This window comes from Cebidichthys violaceus, unplaced genomic scaffold (genome assembly GCF_023349555.1).
Source record: "Cebidichthys violaceus isolate CVI_PGR_0920_01 unplaced genomic scaffold, fCebVio1.0.p SCAF_8, whole genome shotgun sequence".
Lineage (NCBI taxonomy): Eukaryota > Metazoa > Chordata > Actinopteri > Perciformes > Stichaeidae > Cebidichthys > Cebidichthys violaceus.
In genome coordinates, this window is record NW_027176964.1 from 13,520,240 (window position 1) to 13,537,984 (window position 17,745).

The window sequence follows — 17,745 nt, forward strand, 5'->3', positions numbered from 1 at the left end:
TAGGCCCTAAACAGAAGATGATTGGGCTAATATCCCTCGTCGCCTCCCGTGCACATGTCTTTCAGACGGGCTCCTCCTCTAGCCAGGAACCACCACATGACTCTCTGCACTCAGCACTGGCTCTGCTCTGACCGGGGAGAGGGTGAAAGTAGCCCCGAACCAGAAGGAGCCTGATAAATGATCACATGCTCCGGGAGATCTCCTCTCGGCAGATCCCGTGATAAAGTTCAACATGGAGGATCCACTGAAGTCTCCCAGACAGGAGACGTTCATACTGGTTTACATTTTTTGTTACAGATGAATATAGACCCACACTTCAGGCACGGATGTTGTCAGGTTAGGTGTGTATGTACATTTTTACCAAAGTATTATTTTACCTGCTTAACCAAAGTCTTGATTCAAAAAAAAAAAAAAAAAAAAAAAAAGGAAATGAGGCCATGTTTTGCTTTCCAGCTCATATTTGCTTCCACTTCTGCTACAGTGAAACTTTAAAAACACCAACCTCAACTAATATCAGATTCAACAGCACTGATTACATTCATATTAGTTCTGCAGGTCTCAACAGGAGAGGACACCGACGGCCTTGAAAACCCAAAGAAGGGCCCAACAAAGCGAGCGAGCGCTGGTGCTGGATGGAGGGAGGACGAGGGGTAGAGGGTGGAAGGGGCAGAGAGAGAGAGAGGGGGGGGGGGGGGGGGGGGGGGGCAGAGAACGGTCCTCAGGGCTCTTTTCCACAGAGGCGTGTGACACTGGGCCTTTGAATAAATGCAGTGTGTGCTGCAGTGCCCTACAGAGGAACTGATAACACAGAAAGAGACCAGGAGGGAATTTGCTTCAACACAAGCTTTTTTAACTCTTTCCAGTCCCCCCCAGTCCCCCCCCCCCCCCCCCCCCTCTCCATCAACCGACATTAGACACCGATTCTCTGGTGGCTCTGCTAGGACCAGTTCTCAGTTCAGCCTCAGCCTCAGCTTCAACGTTAATCAAGTTATACGTGATGTAATATTTCTCTTGAATCATATAGGTCAGTCTGACACAGGGAACAAAATGGGCCTGAATCTGATTTGACTGAGCAAAACAAAGTTGTGGAGCGAATGGTTTGCGTCGTCCCGTCGCGAGGGGACACTTAAATTCCTTTGGGTAAAGTTTTGAAGAGACCTTTGGTCTTAAGAGCAAAATATAAAGCCACAAATCTCACATCCCTCCAAACGTAGCCAGCCCGCCCCAGACAAGCAGCGAGCTCCTCAGTTAACCATCAACAACACTTTTATTGGATTCGAATACCCGTGTTAGATAGTCACCGAGCACAGAGAGAGAGAGAGAGAGAGAGCTGACTTTAAAGAGTTGCCTAAATTTTAAAAAAGGAGAGCAAAAGCAAAGGAGAGAGGGTGAAACTGTTCATCTTTCATAACACAGTTCCAAAAAGGGAGCAGTCCTTTGTACCACCCTTTGCCCCACATCTGGGATCTTGAGGTAATCAATTTAAGGAAAAACAAACTTCTTGGACTGAAGCTGTTCATCATAAGGAAATCAACAAGACGCTAACAACAAGGGAATGCTATAATAAAAGGTGGTGTCCTTCTTGGCTGTATTGCAGAACAAAAGCAGGTCACTTTTCCTCATTAGAAGTCATTATTATGGGTTGGCCTGTAAGCTGACATCCGTTTAGACACTCACTGACAGTTGCTGATGTGCACAAGTTTAATAGACAGGCTGTAAAATCATCGGTGCAGTAATTCTGCGCACCAACACCAAAATAGATCAACAAAGCTCACCTTCCACAACTGACTGTAATTCACACCAAGAAGAAAAAAAACAAAAACCACACAAGAACAAACTTTTGTGGACCTAATCCTCGTTCCTTTTGTTGTGAGAGTATAGGACTAACTTTACCAGGTCTATAACGCTAATCAAACATTACAGTGACTTGCTTCGTTTAGCATCAAAAAGACAGGGTTACATGTCTGATGGAGAGAAAGCTACACGGTGTAAAATACAGGCGCTCATTTGAATTTGTTCCACTTCAGGCGACGCAGACCGTCGGGTGGCTAGCAGAGCTACCACAGCGCCACAGTTTCCATTTGCATAGACGACCGTTGGTGTCGGTACTTTATTTTCCATGGGCCTACTGTTAACCCAAACTACTAAAGCCTTTTACAAAAAAAAAAAAAAAAAAAAGGATGCTTTGATAATAAAGAGAACAGGCCATCAGAACTAAGCACGACAATTTTACATAATAGGGCAAAGGGGAAACTGTAGCTAACATTTCCAGAACTATTTTGTTGTGTTGGGAGGCAACATGTTCCTAATATTCCTTATCTGTATCATAAACATCGATCATGTGACTTTACAGAAAAGATATTTCACACAAGTTCGACAGCAAAAAAACATCAACATACACTTAGTCACGTAGAAGAGACAACAATGTCTCCACCAACAGTTCCTTCGAAAGACCGTGACGTGATGCAGCCACAGTTCTGCTGCTTGTCGCCTTTCTATTTGACACCAATACACTGTTCTCGGGCTCACTTTTCTCAACTGGAAGAAAAAAAAACTAGCTATGCTATCACGTCAAATTATAACGCCCAATAAACTTATATCACTAGATAAGCAACACTTTTATTTCAATCACTACTGCAAAAACCAACAACTGTAAACACAACATAAGGGTGAGTACTACCTTCATGAAAGAAGGTAGAGAACACAGTAGAGATAACAACAAAATAAAAGTTTTTTTTAACTATAATATCTCAGAGTAAACGGAGGCTTGATCTACTTCAGAATTCCTGAAGAACTTTTCTCTTTCTCCAAAGTACAGAGACGCTTTGATTGAATCGGTTTCAGTAAATGTTCCTAGCAGAACAAGCTTAGAACAAGCTGGGATTTTTCCTTTTCTTTTTTTGAGTGAGGCAGCTAATAAAAGCAAGTTTAATGACTCATCTCCATGGTCACCACTATGCAGTTAAGCATTTTAGTGATGTGTTAAGACATTCATATAGTCTCAGTCAGGTACGTCATATGGCAAGGTCTTCAGCGTGATGACTGGACTGAGCACCAATACGACTAGTTGAATAATTTATTAGTCGATTGAGAAGAACGTTCTGGACTCGTGGTCAGAAACAACAAGACGTTTGAAGATATCACCCAGGGCTCTGTCATGTTACAGACAAAACAACTGAAACGAGAGATTAGCTGATAATAAAAAAGAATCTTTGGTTGCAGCACTGATCAAAACTTTCAAAAATGGTCCAACCAAAGCCATCACCATCAGTCGCTCTACCTATACAGCAAGTAATTCAGGGAAATGTAGGAAGTCAAAGATTATCGTCTACTTCTTCTTCCTGTCCACAGCAATAACGTATCACAAAGCAACGGATTTAAGTGCACTGAACGTCATGTTTATCAAGAGAAAGCGTCCTTTTAGGATTCATGAAGTTGGTTCACCATGACTTCATCGCTCCAAAAGTTTCCAGGTAAAACATGTTTCCTCATTTCACAAAGGCGCCAACAGGTGAAAGCCACAGGTTACTGATTGGCCGTGTTCCTGCACTGCTGTATTGGATGTCATGCCTGGTGGCACTAAGTGACAATGTAGTGGTGACACTGACGGCACTAGTGAAGCCCGAGACTGATGACAAGCACAGACGCTCCACACAGAGCCATGTTGTTCCCTTCAGCCGGGCCTGGGCCTGGGAACTCAACGCCGGCACTCCCCATGGCCCCGGCCCTCACACAACAACACACCACAGCAGCACAGACTACTGCTGCCCTGTTAACACGCTCACTGTGGGCCCTATCAGGAAATTAACCCACCAGATCCCTTTAATGGGTCTTCTTGCGATGTAGAGTTAAATAAAGTTGCCTAGAGGGAAGCTGGGAAACACCATTCAAAGCAGTTAAGTGATGGTATGAATAAGACCTGAGAGAAACCAACAAAAAAATAAATAAAAACCACAAGGCCTGAATATCAGTTGGATTTTGAGGCCTGGTTGGGAAAGTCATATGCCACATTGTGGTTAAGAGATAAAACACACGTGGAATTCATCCCTCTGAATCTTTTTTTTTTTTTTTTTTTATAAAAAAGGTGATACGTGATAAAATATTCTCCCGAAGATAAAAGACGCTGGGCTGCAACTAACATTTATTTTCATTGTCAATTCATATCAAAATCAAAAGTTCTTAAGACTTCAAATGTCTTGCTTTGTCCGACAATATAAAACAAAAGATTTGCGGCAAATCGCACACCGGGTACACAACACATTGATCTTTAGATCAATACGCCAAAAGCAGACCAACCCTGTACTTGATTATTACACAATAGCGTGTTTATACTTTAATTTGGTTCCCATAAAAGCCTCAAGTCTATCGGGAGAAAGGAATTTGATTCGGAACCGAAGAGTTTATCTACAGCCGGGTCATTCCTGTTTTGCGGAGCTGCACAGCCGGTGTGAAACAAGGGACACTTTCAAAATTATGTAAAACATTATCTACATTTCCAACACATGATCTCGCGCTATCAAACAGCCGATCACACACTGAAAAGAAAACCATGTGCTCCAACTCGCATTTAAATCCACATACAGGACATCTGCTCCAGCTACGCAGGGGAATCAAACCTTTGACCAGAATCCACTGACTGTCGATCTTATACAAGTTAGCTGACATTTACATTAATATCTTCATAACTCCCAAGGGGGAAAAAAACAATGCCTTTAGCTTGGAGTTTGTTAAAAAAATGACAGAAGAGAGGCAACATTAGGTCTGTTGTGGACCAACATCTGACATCCCTGAGCTATAATAGCAAGATCTACATTGTTGGCCATAAAAACAGCAAAATGCTCTCATCACATAACATCCAACACCCACACAAACACAATTGCATATTTGAAAGGCAAAAAAAAAAAAAAGCATGAACTATCCCAGTGTCTCTCTCACACACATGTTCACATCTGCACAGAAACTTTCTGAACGTCTTACCTGTGAGTAGTCGAAGTCGGAGAGAGGTGCTATGCTTTTGATGTATTCGATTCTGAATTGGTCCTCTGGGTTGGCTAGCGGGACTGGAGGTATTAAAGTGCTCATCGCAGACACTATAGTCTACAAAGCAGAAGTTGAGGGGGGGGGGGGGGGGGGGGGGGGGAGACACACAAAAAAACAAGCATTAAGCAGAATGAATACAGGAAATAATCTAATCGTAAGCCTGTATAATAATAATAATAATAATCACTAAAATAGGATTACAGTGGGTGTAAGAACAGAGACATTGAGCACATTTAGAAGGCGATGACACTCACCACTATGGCATCCTTCACGTTTTTCCGAATATCTTGGATTTTCTGTTTCTTTTCTCTGCGTGGAGATAGAATAGAAGTGCGGGGCAGCGGTTACGAAAACATCAACCACAGCAGACCACAAATGATTGATCATCAAGGTAGTTATGAGTAAGATGTAAGGGGGTTACAGCCAGGTTAGACTGTATTCTTAACACAATTATACATACAGTACAGGTGTCAAGGCTGAGAGGATGTACCAGGTAGCAGTGAAATGCAGGATGGGGGTCAGTAACATACTAAAGTAAAGCAATACGATGGGTCGTAGTCATGATTTTCCTCATTTTTTGTATCTTAAAAATGCAAGATTATGCCTCCACATACACATACAGTGGGTTTTCATACAGTTACAGGACTCTTGACAAGTACTAGGCCTGTTTAAAATAGACCACTGGTGAAATCAATGCCATGCAAGGGCCTTGCAGCAAAACAAATCATCAATAGGCCTGTGTCGATCACAACCTTTCACCCTCTCACATGAAACAGGAAACAGTGAATTATTTGGCATCTTTGTGACACTGAAATCCTCACATATGTATGATAACTGTACAGGTACACGAAAAAGGGGGGAAAAGGAGAGAGACAGAGACAGTGAGAGAGAGAGAGAGAGAGAGAGAGAGAGAGAGAGAGAGAGAGAGAGAGAGAGATATTAGCTGCTTTGCATGGGATACTGGGCCCAACAGGCGCTGCAGTGCCTGTGGGGAAAATCCATTCACAGGCTACACTCTGGCCTCCACAGTGTTATTCATTAGGAAGCCAAAAGAATACGCATTAATATGATGTTAGAGCCGTTAATGTCGCCATGTAATAATAACTGTATTGAGCAGCACTCACTCCGCGTTGAAGCCGTTGACGTGTAGAATCCTCATCTGCTTCACAATGGTGCTTTTTCCGGACTCTCCCGCACCTTCGAAAACAGACCCAAAAAAAAATACATTATGGGGAACATCCAGGTTAGCGTGAGAACCATAATACATGTTTCTAGAAACCAGGCCAGTTAATCGTATGCTCTCTCTCTCTCGGAGCTTCGCTTCTTCCATCAATATATCCACCCCCATGACATATTATTGCAAGCGCTGTCAAACGGGGCTACGTGTTCGGTAAACGAAAGGGATTAGCTTACGTTTTCAGAGAGCCACATCACGTTTAAAAATCAAGCCTTACCCAGTAATAACAGCCTGTGTGTGGCTTTATACGCTTGTCTTTCCTTTTGCAACTGTTTCTCTATCTTTTTATTCGCCTCTCGTTGTGCCTTTTCGTCGATGCGTTGATCTTCAGTCTTGCTGTTGCCCAAACAACCCATCTTCCGTCGCCCTCACCCTTCCTTGTGGAATCGTAAAAAAAAAATATATATAAAAAAATAACACCCGGGTTGATTTTGTGTGTTTAAAAAAAAATAACACAGCAATGAGTCTACTGTAAAAATAAAAAAAGGGAAAAAATAAAATCTCTGCGAGGCTTCTTCTCCGTCGGAGGGAGGAATATGTTCCGCTTTAGCCGCAGCCAACCGTCATCCAAACCGTTTGTTAGTTTACAAACCAACGGAGAATAACGACTCGGTTCCACAAAGATATATCAAAAATACATATAAATAAGGAGAGAGAGAGAGGGTTTTCAATTTCTGGGGAATCCAGTCAACTGTTCCTATCGCGTCTCCAACCCCTCTCTTCTCTCAGTATTTTTTTTTTTCTATCTGAATTTCTATCAGTATTTTTCTGTCTCTTTAACTCAGCACTGCCTCTCTCTGTGGCACCAGGAAGTAACCGTGGACCGTGGAGGTGGAAAACAAACCTGCGTTAAACTGTAACGTTAACAACCCGCTACTGATATAGCATTTTATAACTTGTGTGGAAAAGGGAGAGGAGCCATCCTCCGGTTTAGTCCGTCGCTATCTTTGCTATCAAACTAATCGGCAAAAGGGGTGGAAACCCGGACGAGTCTCTGGTTTACAGAGGGGCTGGGTCTCTTCTTCTTCTTCTTCTTCTTCTTCTTGGCTTCCAGTCAGTGAGGTGGCCCTGACACAAACTGGCAACCCGTTTACAGTGCCTGTGTGTGCACTGGGCTTTACCTATCTCTCTAGTTTATACTTCGCAGGCCTGGGGGCCATCGTTGTAGTCCTTGTAGCGAATTAGGACTACTTGTAGGTGGTGGAGGAAGTATTCAGATCCTTTACTTAAAGTCAAAGTACAAAAGTATGAGTTACAAAATGAAACTTAAAGTATAAACAGTTAAAGTACTCATACAAAATGGCCCCTTTCAGATGTTTATACTGCATTATTATACTTGTTAAGACTATACAGTGGTGGAAAGTAACTAAGTAAATTTACTCAGGCACTGCACTTAAGCACACATTTTGTGGCATTTTTACTTTATGTTACAGGCCTGGGGCCCATCTTTGTAGTCCTTGAGAGGACTACTTTTTCTCAATAATAAATACAGAAGTATTATCAGCAGAAAATATCAAAAGTAAAAGTACTAATTTTGCAAAATGGCACCTTTCAGAGGTTTGTATTGTATAATGATATGTATATTATTCAGTGGTGGAAAGTAACTAAGTGCATTAACTCAAGTACTGCACATACGTTCAGTTTTGAGGTACTTTACTTGACTAATTCCATTTAACTTCAATTTCACTAAACTTCAAGGAAATATTGTACTTTTTACTTCACTGCATTTATTTGAAAGCTTTAGTTTTAGCTTATTAGTTACTTTGCCAATTGAAATTATTAATACAAAATATAATCACAAAATAAATGTTGATGTTTTATTATAGATTAAATTACTGCAGTAGTATATAAGATAACCCAAATTAGCTCCACCTTTACCAGTTGCAAAAAATATATATTATAACAGTACTGCAGCTGGAATATAAGTGCAATAATGACTGTAGTGGAATAGAAGTATAAAGTAGCATAAATACTCAAGGAAAGTACAAGTACCCAAACATTGTACTTCAGTATGGTACTTTAAGAGCATTAGGTCTAGTTTAATGTCAGTATAATGTAATTTATTCCTTTGGAATGTCATTTTTAACATTATGTTTATTTATTCAAAACATGTCAGAATTGCAATTTCTTTATGTACAGTAAAGCAGTGGTGAAAAGTATATTGATTAATGTACTGTGCTACACTGCAATTTTGAGGTACTTGTACTTTACTTGAGCCTTTTCATAATATGCTAATTTAATATGATGCATTGTAATAGTAAACTACCCAACAGTATACAAAGAAGTTGAATTCGGCTTCTTACGTGTTTATGTGTCAGAATCATCCAATGATATACAATAATATAACTGACCTGGGTCACATTTGATACTTCAAGTACATTTTGTTGAGTAATTTTACGTTGTTGTATTGTGACTTTTACTTGAGTAAAGGATCTTCTTCCCCCATTGCAGTGAAGACAGTAAATTAACAAAAATCTAAGTTTAATTAAGATTAAATCTAAGAAGACAAGATCAGGAAGTAAACACATAAAACAAATTTATATTTTTCAGACGTTCCTATAATCTTTGCTTTTTTTCTTGTGAACTCAGCATTATTCTACCTCTTCAAGCCTCTAAAAATGATTCAAAATAAACTATGTGAGAAGGGAGAATCACACATTGGTTGATCGCTGGTCATAAAAAAAAAGGGATTCAATCTTTCCACCTCTTGAGGAAGATGTAAGCGCCCCTCTAAACTGTGCATGAAGATAATTTCCCCTCAAAACATGTAAAATATAACAACAAAACCATAAGCTATATACAGTATATCATCTTTCTGTAAAATTGTAGTATTACCATAAGACATAAAAATGCAGTTTGATTATGTCGTCATCAAAAGAACTGTAAGTCCCAACAGGTAGTAGAAGAGTATCATAGTAATACCTAAGACAATAAAATGGAAACAATTAATATACTTTTCTTGCCACAACTTTTCACGTTATATAAGAAATAATTGCTTAGTGCCAAAACATCTCATGGCTAAACTAAAGACCACCACAAGACAAGACAAAGGCTTTGTCCCTGGGACCCTTCGTCTTCTCTTCTCTTTAACAATGTATGTTCAAGTTTCAGCTCCAAATATCTAAAAATGTGAATGCTGACAACACTGATACTGCCAGAGTGTTGTGTTTCTTTATACAACACTCTGGCAGTGTCAGTGTTGTCAGCATAGTCTGACATTTATGATTAGCTTCCTGTGCTTTCCTCTGAACTCGGCCAACATGATGTGTGGGTTTCTACAAGTGTGACTTAACCCTAACCAACAGCCGCACTCTGCATGTACACTAGCATTGTGTTATTTGTAGGTATCAATAGCAGATGTATTGCCATTACTGATGCCAATATATGTGAGACAGAGAATCAATTGACTTGAAAGTCTTTTTAATTAAAGCCACTGGTAAAAGTTGGTAGGCCGGCCTTAACAATGAGCTAATGCTAAGCTAATGTACAAACCTACACTGTTGAATTCAGGTCAGGAGAAACATTACAAGTTTACCGTACTGTACACTTGCATCAGAAATCCTCATAGATCACTCGAACGCACAAGGCAACAATGAATGGTTATTTCTGGGCCATGTAACAAGGAGTGTGCTGTTATTGTCTCCATTATGCAAACACAATGCAAATACTAGTTTCATGTAGTGAAATGAGTGGAACAAAGTTGTGTGGCATGCAAATCACAACTGGAACACTTACTTCACCTGTCGTGGTGTGAAAATAGTACCGCCCCCCATGCACACGCACACACACACACACACACACACACCCCACACCCTCATCAAAAAAAAATAAAAAATCCTGTCTCCCCACCTCAGAAAGCAAGGTCAAAACAAGTGAGTGGCCCACACCACTCTCTAGTGGTTAGAGGCAGCACCGCATTCAGCTCCCTTTGAATGATACACAAGCAGGCTTTGTTGCATAAATTATCTTCCTTTTTAGGAAGTACGGTCTGATATTTATGTTTAGCTTGCCGTGGCTTCCTCCTAACTAGACTGAAAAGGGTGTGTGTGTGTGTGTGTGTGTGTGTGTGTGTGTCTGTTAAGGCTTGTTAAGGTTTATCTGATTTCAAATTCATCTGCTGAAGAGGGGAAAAGCTACTCCGTGTCCACTTAAATCTGACTTTAAGATGGTTGAGCAGGATCTATTGACATTACAACCAGTCTGGAGACCAATCGTGTTCCAGTATGTAACTAACACAAATGTAATGTGGAAACTTCCGGTTCACATAGACTGATAATTGACCATTTCAGTGAAGCAGAGGACATTTTGAGTCCAGCAGTTAGACTTTTGCTATGAACAATATCTGCATATTAGTTGATTCTGGATTCGTCAATCAAAAGGAAGTAATTTTACACATTCTTAATGAGGTAATATAACTTGTTCTGTGGGAAAACCTTAACAGATACAAAAAAGTATTCAAAGCATATGTCTGGAGGGAAGCTTTAAACCATCATTACTATATTTGTGAGTAATAGTAGCAGTTATTTTTCATAATTAATGTCTCTGTCAGTATGTGTGCATGTGCAGTGTTAGAGGAAGTTTTCAGATCCTTTGCTAAAGTAAACGTAGCGGTACAACAATCTAAAAATACTCTATTGTAAATAAATTCTCTTTTCAAAGTCTGACAAAGATGTTTTAACTATTTTCAGACTGGAAGTAGACCTGTACAGCAAAATGGAAACCACAGAGGCCCTTAAAAATAGCTGCTCATCAATGATCAACGCAACAATGCACAGTTTCTTTTTGGAGGCGTTGCAAAATTATTGCACTTTAATAATTACATTAAAATATATTCTGGCTGGGTAAAGATTACTCCTGCCACTGAACTGTTACAATAAACATAACAATATCTGACACTTAAAACTGATATTTTCTACCTATTTCACACTTATCACTTTTGAAGCATGTACTGTAAAAACGAGGCATACATCCAAATGATGAATTTCTTTTACGATGCTGGAAAGAACTTTACAGCACTCTCTTAAGGCGCAGAGGCTCTTGATAAAGTCTAAATGATACAGTAGGCAAAACCTGGAGAACAATCACAGTCCAATGTCCTCCCGCTGTGGTGTGGTTCACTTCTGATTCAGCTGCTACATCTGCTATCAGTATCATAAACATGATAATAATTCATAATCCAGTATGACCTGTTGGTCATTTCATTAACTGGGAACACAGTTAGTAGCAAAGTTCAGCAATGGTAAATGATAAAACCCGTTTAGACTGAAGCAAAGTTCACCTGGCTCTACTGATATTTAAAGGGGGGGGCCAACAGGGCATCTACGTTTTCCCAAAATATGTATGCAAAAAAAAAATAAAACAGACAAATCAGTGACTTCCAACAGGCTGTTCGATGGCCTGCCTGCCTCGGTTCAGTCATCGCTTCTCTTGAGCGCTACATTGCTTGCAGCCTGTTGTTCAGGCTCATGAAGGGTGATAAGGCTGAGATATGAAACGGCGAGTAAAGGACATCTAAGAAAGCTATTATTATATTATCACAGGCCTGTACAGAATGTGATCCAAGAGACCTAACAATAAAGTGACTTCCTTTCCAAGAAATAAGCTGAGCTTGTCCTCCAGTTCCCATCGCCGTATTCCTGTACTGAAGTATAAAGATCTCTGTTAAAAGGAAGTCCGATTTTCTGAATTGTCCTCTGGTCATACTTTTTTTTTATATAATTATATTAATTATAATAATAATGGTGCCTTCAAACAGGCTGCTGTTTCACAAGAGGAGTCCAAATTATGTGGAAATCTGGTGATACCCTTCATAACACAAAAATGTACTTGACTTCGCGTCTAAAACACAAACTCACAAAGTTGTATTTGAAGGCTATTGAACTCCGGTGGTCACATCACAGCTCTGCCTCCTTTTGATTAACATAAACCATCTTGCTTTGCTTTAATGGATGGTTGGACTACCTTGATCTATTTCATATTGAGAGGCCTTCTTAAAAAAATGTAAAGGAGCCTGGACAGCCACAGGGACGTGGTCAGAAACCTTTTGGGGATGTAAGATGTAAGACAAAAATAACAATTACATAAATACATTTTGTAGGTGTACTGATTCATGCTGATGATATTTATTTCTGTTCTATCGTTTTACTATCGAGAAGCTGGAGTGACAGTTTGACACATTTGCTTTAATATGACTTGAACAATGAACTGATTATCAACATATTTACTGGCTATTTAATATCCTACAGATAAACTAATAGCTTAATCGTCTCGTTGTTTCAGCTTCATAAATTAAATGGAAAAAAACACTGTTAGAGCCTTGTACTGGTTGTCATACTGGCACACCCTAACTTACAAAATAAATCAGTCACTTTACTTTGAACTTTGATTTATAAAGCTTCAATTCGGCAGGTTTACTGCACCTAATTATAATTCAGTCCTGTCAGTCAGAAATGGAAATTACCTTTCATATCCAATAAACAACTACACTGAGCCTGAAACTTTCTGCATATGAAAACAAAAGCTTTTGCAGTGAGACATTTAAAAATCAATAATCTCAACATTTTAAACAGGTATTTTATGAAAAACTACCCATAATTTGAGAGTTGAACTATGTCTAAAATGATACTGCAAGATACCAAAAATGTGATTCAATATGGTCAGAAATAAAAAAATGTAAGTAACAAATAAATAAGACTCAAACGGATGGATTCAGGCTCCAGCACAAGCTGAACATGGCAGCCTGCAGAGGATAAACATTAGCTCCTTATGGCTATCATTATTCAACCAAATACCTGCAGCAAATACAAACAGATAAAGTGACCCAGATTAGCTAGCATACGTTGCCTTGAAATGCAACACTATTTGAAAGGTGTCCACTTTCAGAGGAACACAAACCACCTCAGTCCTCTGGCATGCAACAAGAGTCCTACTGGAGACCTGGAGGGTATAAAGTCCCGAAATGCCTCTTAAGGAAAAACCAGAAGAGGCCTGCGGCTGGTGGCTGAGGCCTCTGGGTGCACCAGGACAGATACAAAATCATTTTGATTCTGAAGTGGCGAAGAAGGTCGCCCCAAACCACAATGACAAGCTGAAATGACACAGTAACAAAGGTCACACTCACTGTGTAGCTTTCAACAGTGGCTCATGGAAGGAATGTATGACACTTCCCTATGTGACTTCATTAGGAAGGGCCAGTTCTTCCTGTGTGTAATTAGTGGGAGCTGTTTACTGAGGAAATTAAACTGGTAGCCATTTATTATATTGAGTAACGAAGCATTACACTGGTAAAGTAAAGCAAATACATGCAATATGGCGTTGTGTGTGCGTGTGTGTGCGTGTGTGTGTGTGTGTGTGTGTGTGTGTGTGTGTGTGTGTGTGTGCGTGTGCGTGTGTGTGTGTGTGTGCATGCGCCAAAACTGAAAGTGATTGAGTTCTGTTTTTATTGTAAATGTGTTAAACATTGTTTTCTCATCAGCGTAACTGTAGTGACCTTTAAAGCTCCTGTTTCTGATCAAGACTCTCTCTTTTGAGAGTGAAGCATTGTTGATTATGAAAACTAAAGTACTGAGTTAGCCTAGCTACATGTACAATATATATATATATATATATATATATATATAGATGGTTACCGTATGTGTGGTAAAATAACACAACCTACAAAATAAATCCAAGCAAACAACAGGGCAACCATCTAGAAGCTAACTGAATTGTCCGGGATGCTGCTGACTGATGTTTGGAAAGTCTCTTGAAATATTACATAAATTATCAACCATGAGATTCCTGTAAGTTAATAAAAAGATATGACCTAATACTGATACAGGCCCTGTAGTTTATTTGGACACAATTAAAGAGATATGGGCTTCAACGAGGACACTATTATTAAGACTTAATCAATCAGTTCATGTTTTATCTAATTATAATCACTTACTCCATAAAATGCCAAAAATAACATCATACCAACAGTAAAAGTTGTCAGAGCCTGTAACTGATGCCTTATCATTGATTATTTATGGCAGTATGAACATATAGCAGCACAGAAAAAAAAATATCCAATTGCACTGAGATACTAAAGCAAGCAAATCATTGCATATTACAGCTGTAATCAGCAAGTGTTTGATATCTTTAACATGGACACATTACTCTATAGTCTGCTATCATCTATATTACATTATACTGTACAACACTCGACCATACTGTACTACAGTTCACTATACTACACTCTAATGTACTATGATGTACATGTATTTGTTAAAAGACCTTACTGTTATTGTGCAACAGTTAGTCAAAAGGCTATTTGTCATCTGTTGAACTGAACAGATCAGACCGCTGTATTACATTATGCAGTTCATAAAGAATAATTTAAGATCAATTAAGAATATACTATACAATTTGAGCCAATAGCACTGGCCACAACACTGCACTGCACTGCACTGCACTATATTATACTATACTATACTATACCTAGGGATGGGCAATAATATATTGGTATTAAATCAATACTGTGATATGAGAAAAGATATCTTCATATTATAGTGTTGTGTATTTTAGGAAGCCTTTTAAACTCCATGGCCTGTTTTTGTTTCTCTTTTGATGTATTTTAGGAAGTTCTTTTGTAACACCTTGATGAAAAAAAATAGCCTTTTGGTTAAATCTGGCATTTTTTTTAAACCATGTGTATTTATTAATTTGCACTGTCCCTTCTCTCTCAAACAAACTAAACTAAACATATTTGTAATGCATACTAAAGTATTATAAAACTAAGCTTTATAATACTATACTACAGGCCACTGTACTCAACTGATCTACATTTACTGATTGAAAAACTTTACTGTAAATGTGCCACAGTTATTCAAAAGCTTATGTTACATCTGTAGTCCCTAGACAGATGTCACACCATAGGCCACTGTACTATACTATATCATATTCAGAACTAACATGGCCCTGTAGCCCAAAAGCTAAATTGTCTCAATAAGTACATCATTGTACACTAGAGCCAGCTCTATATAACACTATAATAATTGTGTAAGTAAAGTGATAGTCCTCATCTGTTGTCCCTGGATAGATGTCACTCGTTAGAGAAAACATGGCCTGATGGACTAAAGTTAAGTGGTCGACATACATCTTTATATACTAAAGCGAACTAAATTATACTCACTATAACACTAAACCACACTACAAGTCATTCTACTGTATTATAGTATTCTGTACTGTACTATACTATACTATACTATACTATGCTAATTCTCAGAGCAAACATGGTCCAATTAACAAAAGCTAAGGGGTCTCTCTACACATTTGTCCACTAAAGTCAACTAAATCATACTCTCTACAACACTAAAACCACACTGTAAGTCAATATACTATACTGTACTATTCTGTACTATAATATACTATAATATACTATACTATACTATATTATACTATGGTAATTATCAGCGCAAACTTGGCCCAATCATCAAAAGCTAAGGGGTCTTTCTACACATTTGTCAGTAAAGTCAACTGAATTGTACTCTAAACTACTCTACTATGCTCCAGGCCACTATACTACATTATACTCTACTATACTACCTAATTGAGAGGAATCACTGTAAATATGCCACAGTTCAACCCAAGTCTATTTTATTCAGCTGTAGTCCTGTACTCAATACTTTACTACACACTGTACTGTACTGTACTAGATTTCAGATTAAACGTGACTCAATAGCCACAAGCTAAGTCGTCTCTGTAAACCTGTAGTAGTCCATTTCGAAGGCCCCTATATTATGTTTAATTGGCTTTTCCTTTTTACAACACAAAATATGAGTAGTAAGAGGACAGCAGGCCCAGAGAGTCCACACGTCCGTCTTCATCATTTGTCATTGACAGCCGCAGGGGGTAGTTTTCACAGCTAAGCCAACAGATGTGGAAATAGGCCTCAACAGAGTAGTGACATAATTTCTGGAAAGGCCAGTACGTTTTTGGTTTCTAATAATAAAACGGCTTCCTAGTCCAACAACAACAATAGAGAGGGACTCAACCTACCGAGCAGCAGCAGTCGATGCGTCTGTTTGTACTCCCGTTTGAGCTCCTTCAGCGCCCTGTCAATGTTCTTACTGACTTTCTTCGCCTCCTTCTCGGCCTCCTTCTCCTCCACCAGCAATTTGTCCCAGTTTTTCTGCTTTTGGGTGCTAGTCTTTTGCAGCAGCTGTAAGCGTCGGCCGCGGTCCTTCCCTGTCCCCTTACCGCTACCTCCGCCGCCGCCGCCGCCGCCTCCGCCGCCACCTCCGTTTTGTATGAGCGCACCGTCGGTACCGGTGTCTCCACGGCGGTGCTCCCCGGCCGGGAGCCTGGCAGGGTCCCCGGGGCGAACCGGACCGCCGCCGCCGCGTAGCGCCGAAGTCTCCCCGCATCCCCCGGTGTCCTCCTGGCGGGCTCCCACGGCGCGAGTCGGCACGGCGGCGTCCGGAGGCTGATCCGAGTCCGAGGTGGCGTTGGAGATAGACCCGCTCAGGTCCCCGAAGAGCCGGGGACGCAAGCTGTAGCACAGCCCCATGTTGAAACCAATATTTCTCTCTGAATGTGATTTCTCATAAATTAAAATAGCCAAAAAAAAATAGCAGTTGCGCCACCACCAGCCCTAACGAGCCATCGTCACATTGGAGCTCCAGCGGTGCGATTTAAGTCCGAAATTGAGCCGAAAATGTGAATGAATTACGCTCCGACATTTGCTATATGTCATTTTGCATTTTCCCCAGTCAGCCTTCGCTTCGTAGTTAGTGGATCACCTGATCCTTTAGTGGACACTGCGGGTCCATCTTACCGTAAGTAACCAAAAGCACAACCTTGGGAAAAAAACGCTACTATCCGCTGCGCAGACAGTCAACAATCTGACTGCACAGTTGTTAGGTGCAATGCACGTCACGTCATGCTACTACAGTATGGCCATTTCGAGAATGCTGGTCATGATTTTCATTCCTCACATTTCATTGCCTGCATGCCTAAAAGCAACCTTCTGCCCTGTAGATAGTGAACCTGCTGTTTATTATCAGACCAATGACACACAAATAATCTTTCTTTATTTCACAAACGTGTCGAATAAAATGGCAACCCTTTGGAAATGGAAAATATTCAAAAGGATTTTAAACTTCTAGCAGTTTTTGAGTTGATTCACACAAAGATAATTACAATAATTGAGGCATTATTGTGTTTCCTAACACAGAGCTTTATTACACAAACCCTTATACATTATAATAAAATGTCTTTATATCACCCTTTTCATTATTTATTTTTGTGTCGGTGTCATTTACCGGATCTCTAAATATACATGACCTTTTTTGAGCCCCAAAGCAAATGTAAATATTATATGTACAAAATATCCGGTCTCCAAATTGGGAACCAGGGACATTTCAAGGGTCCTTGAGTTGGTCTCTGAGAGCTCCACAGAAAAATAAGGATACTTTTATTATGCAATCCAAACGCAGTAAAAATGT

General features: G+C 39.8%; 1 protein-coding gene across 2 annotated transcripts in view; it reads right to left on the minus strand.

The window, feature by feature from the left end:
• LOC137892539 (guanine nucleotide-binding protein G(olf) subunit alpha) overlaps positions 1-17,123 on the minus strand; it is a 44,666-nt gene extending 27,543 nt beyond the window's left edge. Inside the window, exons 1-4 of one of the 2 annotated variants that reach the window (XM_068737758.1) lie at positions 16,298-17,123; positions 6,165-6,237; positions 5,295-5,349; positions 4,978-5,097 (exon numbers count right to left, since the gene is read on the minus strand). In XM_068737758.1, coding sequence (XP_068593859.1) covers positions 4,978-5,097; positions 5,295-5,349; positions 6,165-6,237; positions 16,298-16,808 — 759 coding nt within the window. In that variant the 5' untranslated portion in view covers positions 16,809-17,123. Of the gene's footprint in view, positions 1-4,977; positions 5,098-5,294; positions 5,350-6,164; positions 6,238-6,494; positions 7,439-16,297 lie in introns of those variants that run through there. The other variant, XM_068737759.1, reaches the window with a different exon arrangement.
• Positions 17,124-17,745: the final 622 nt, after the last annotated feature.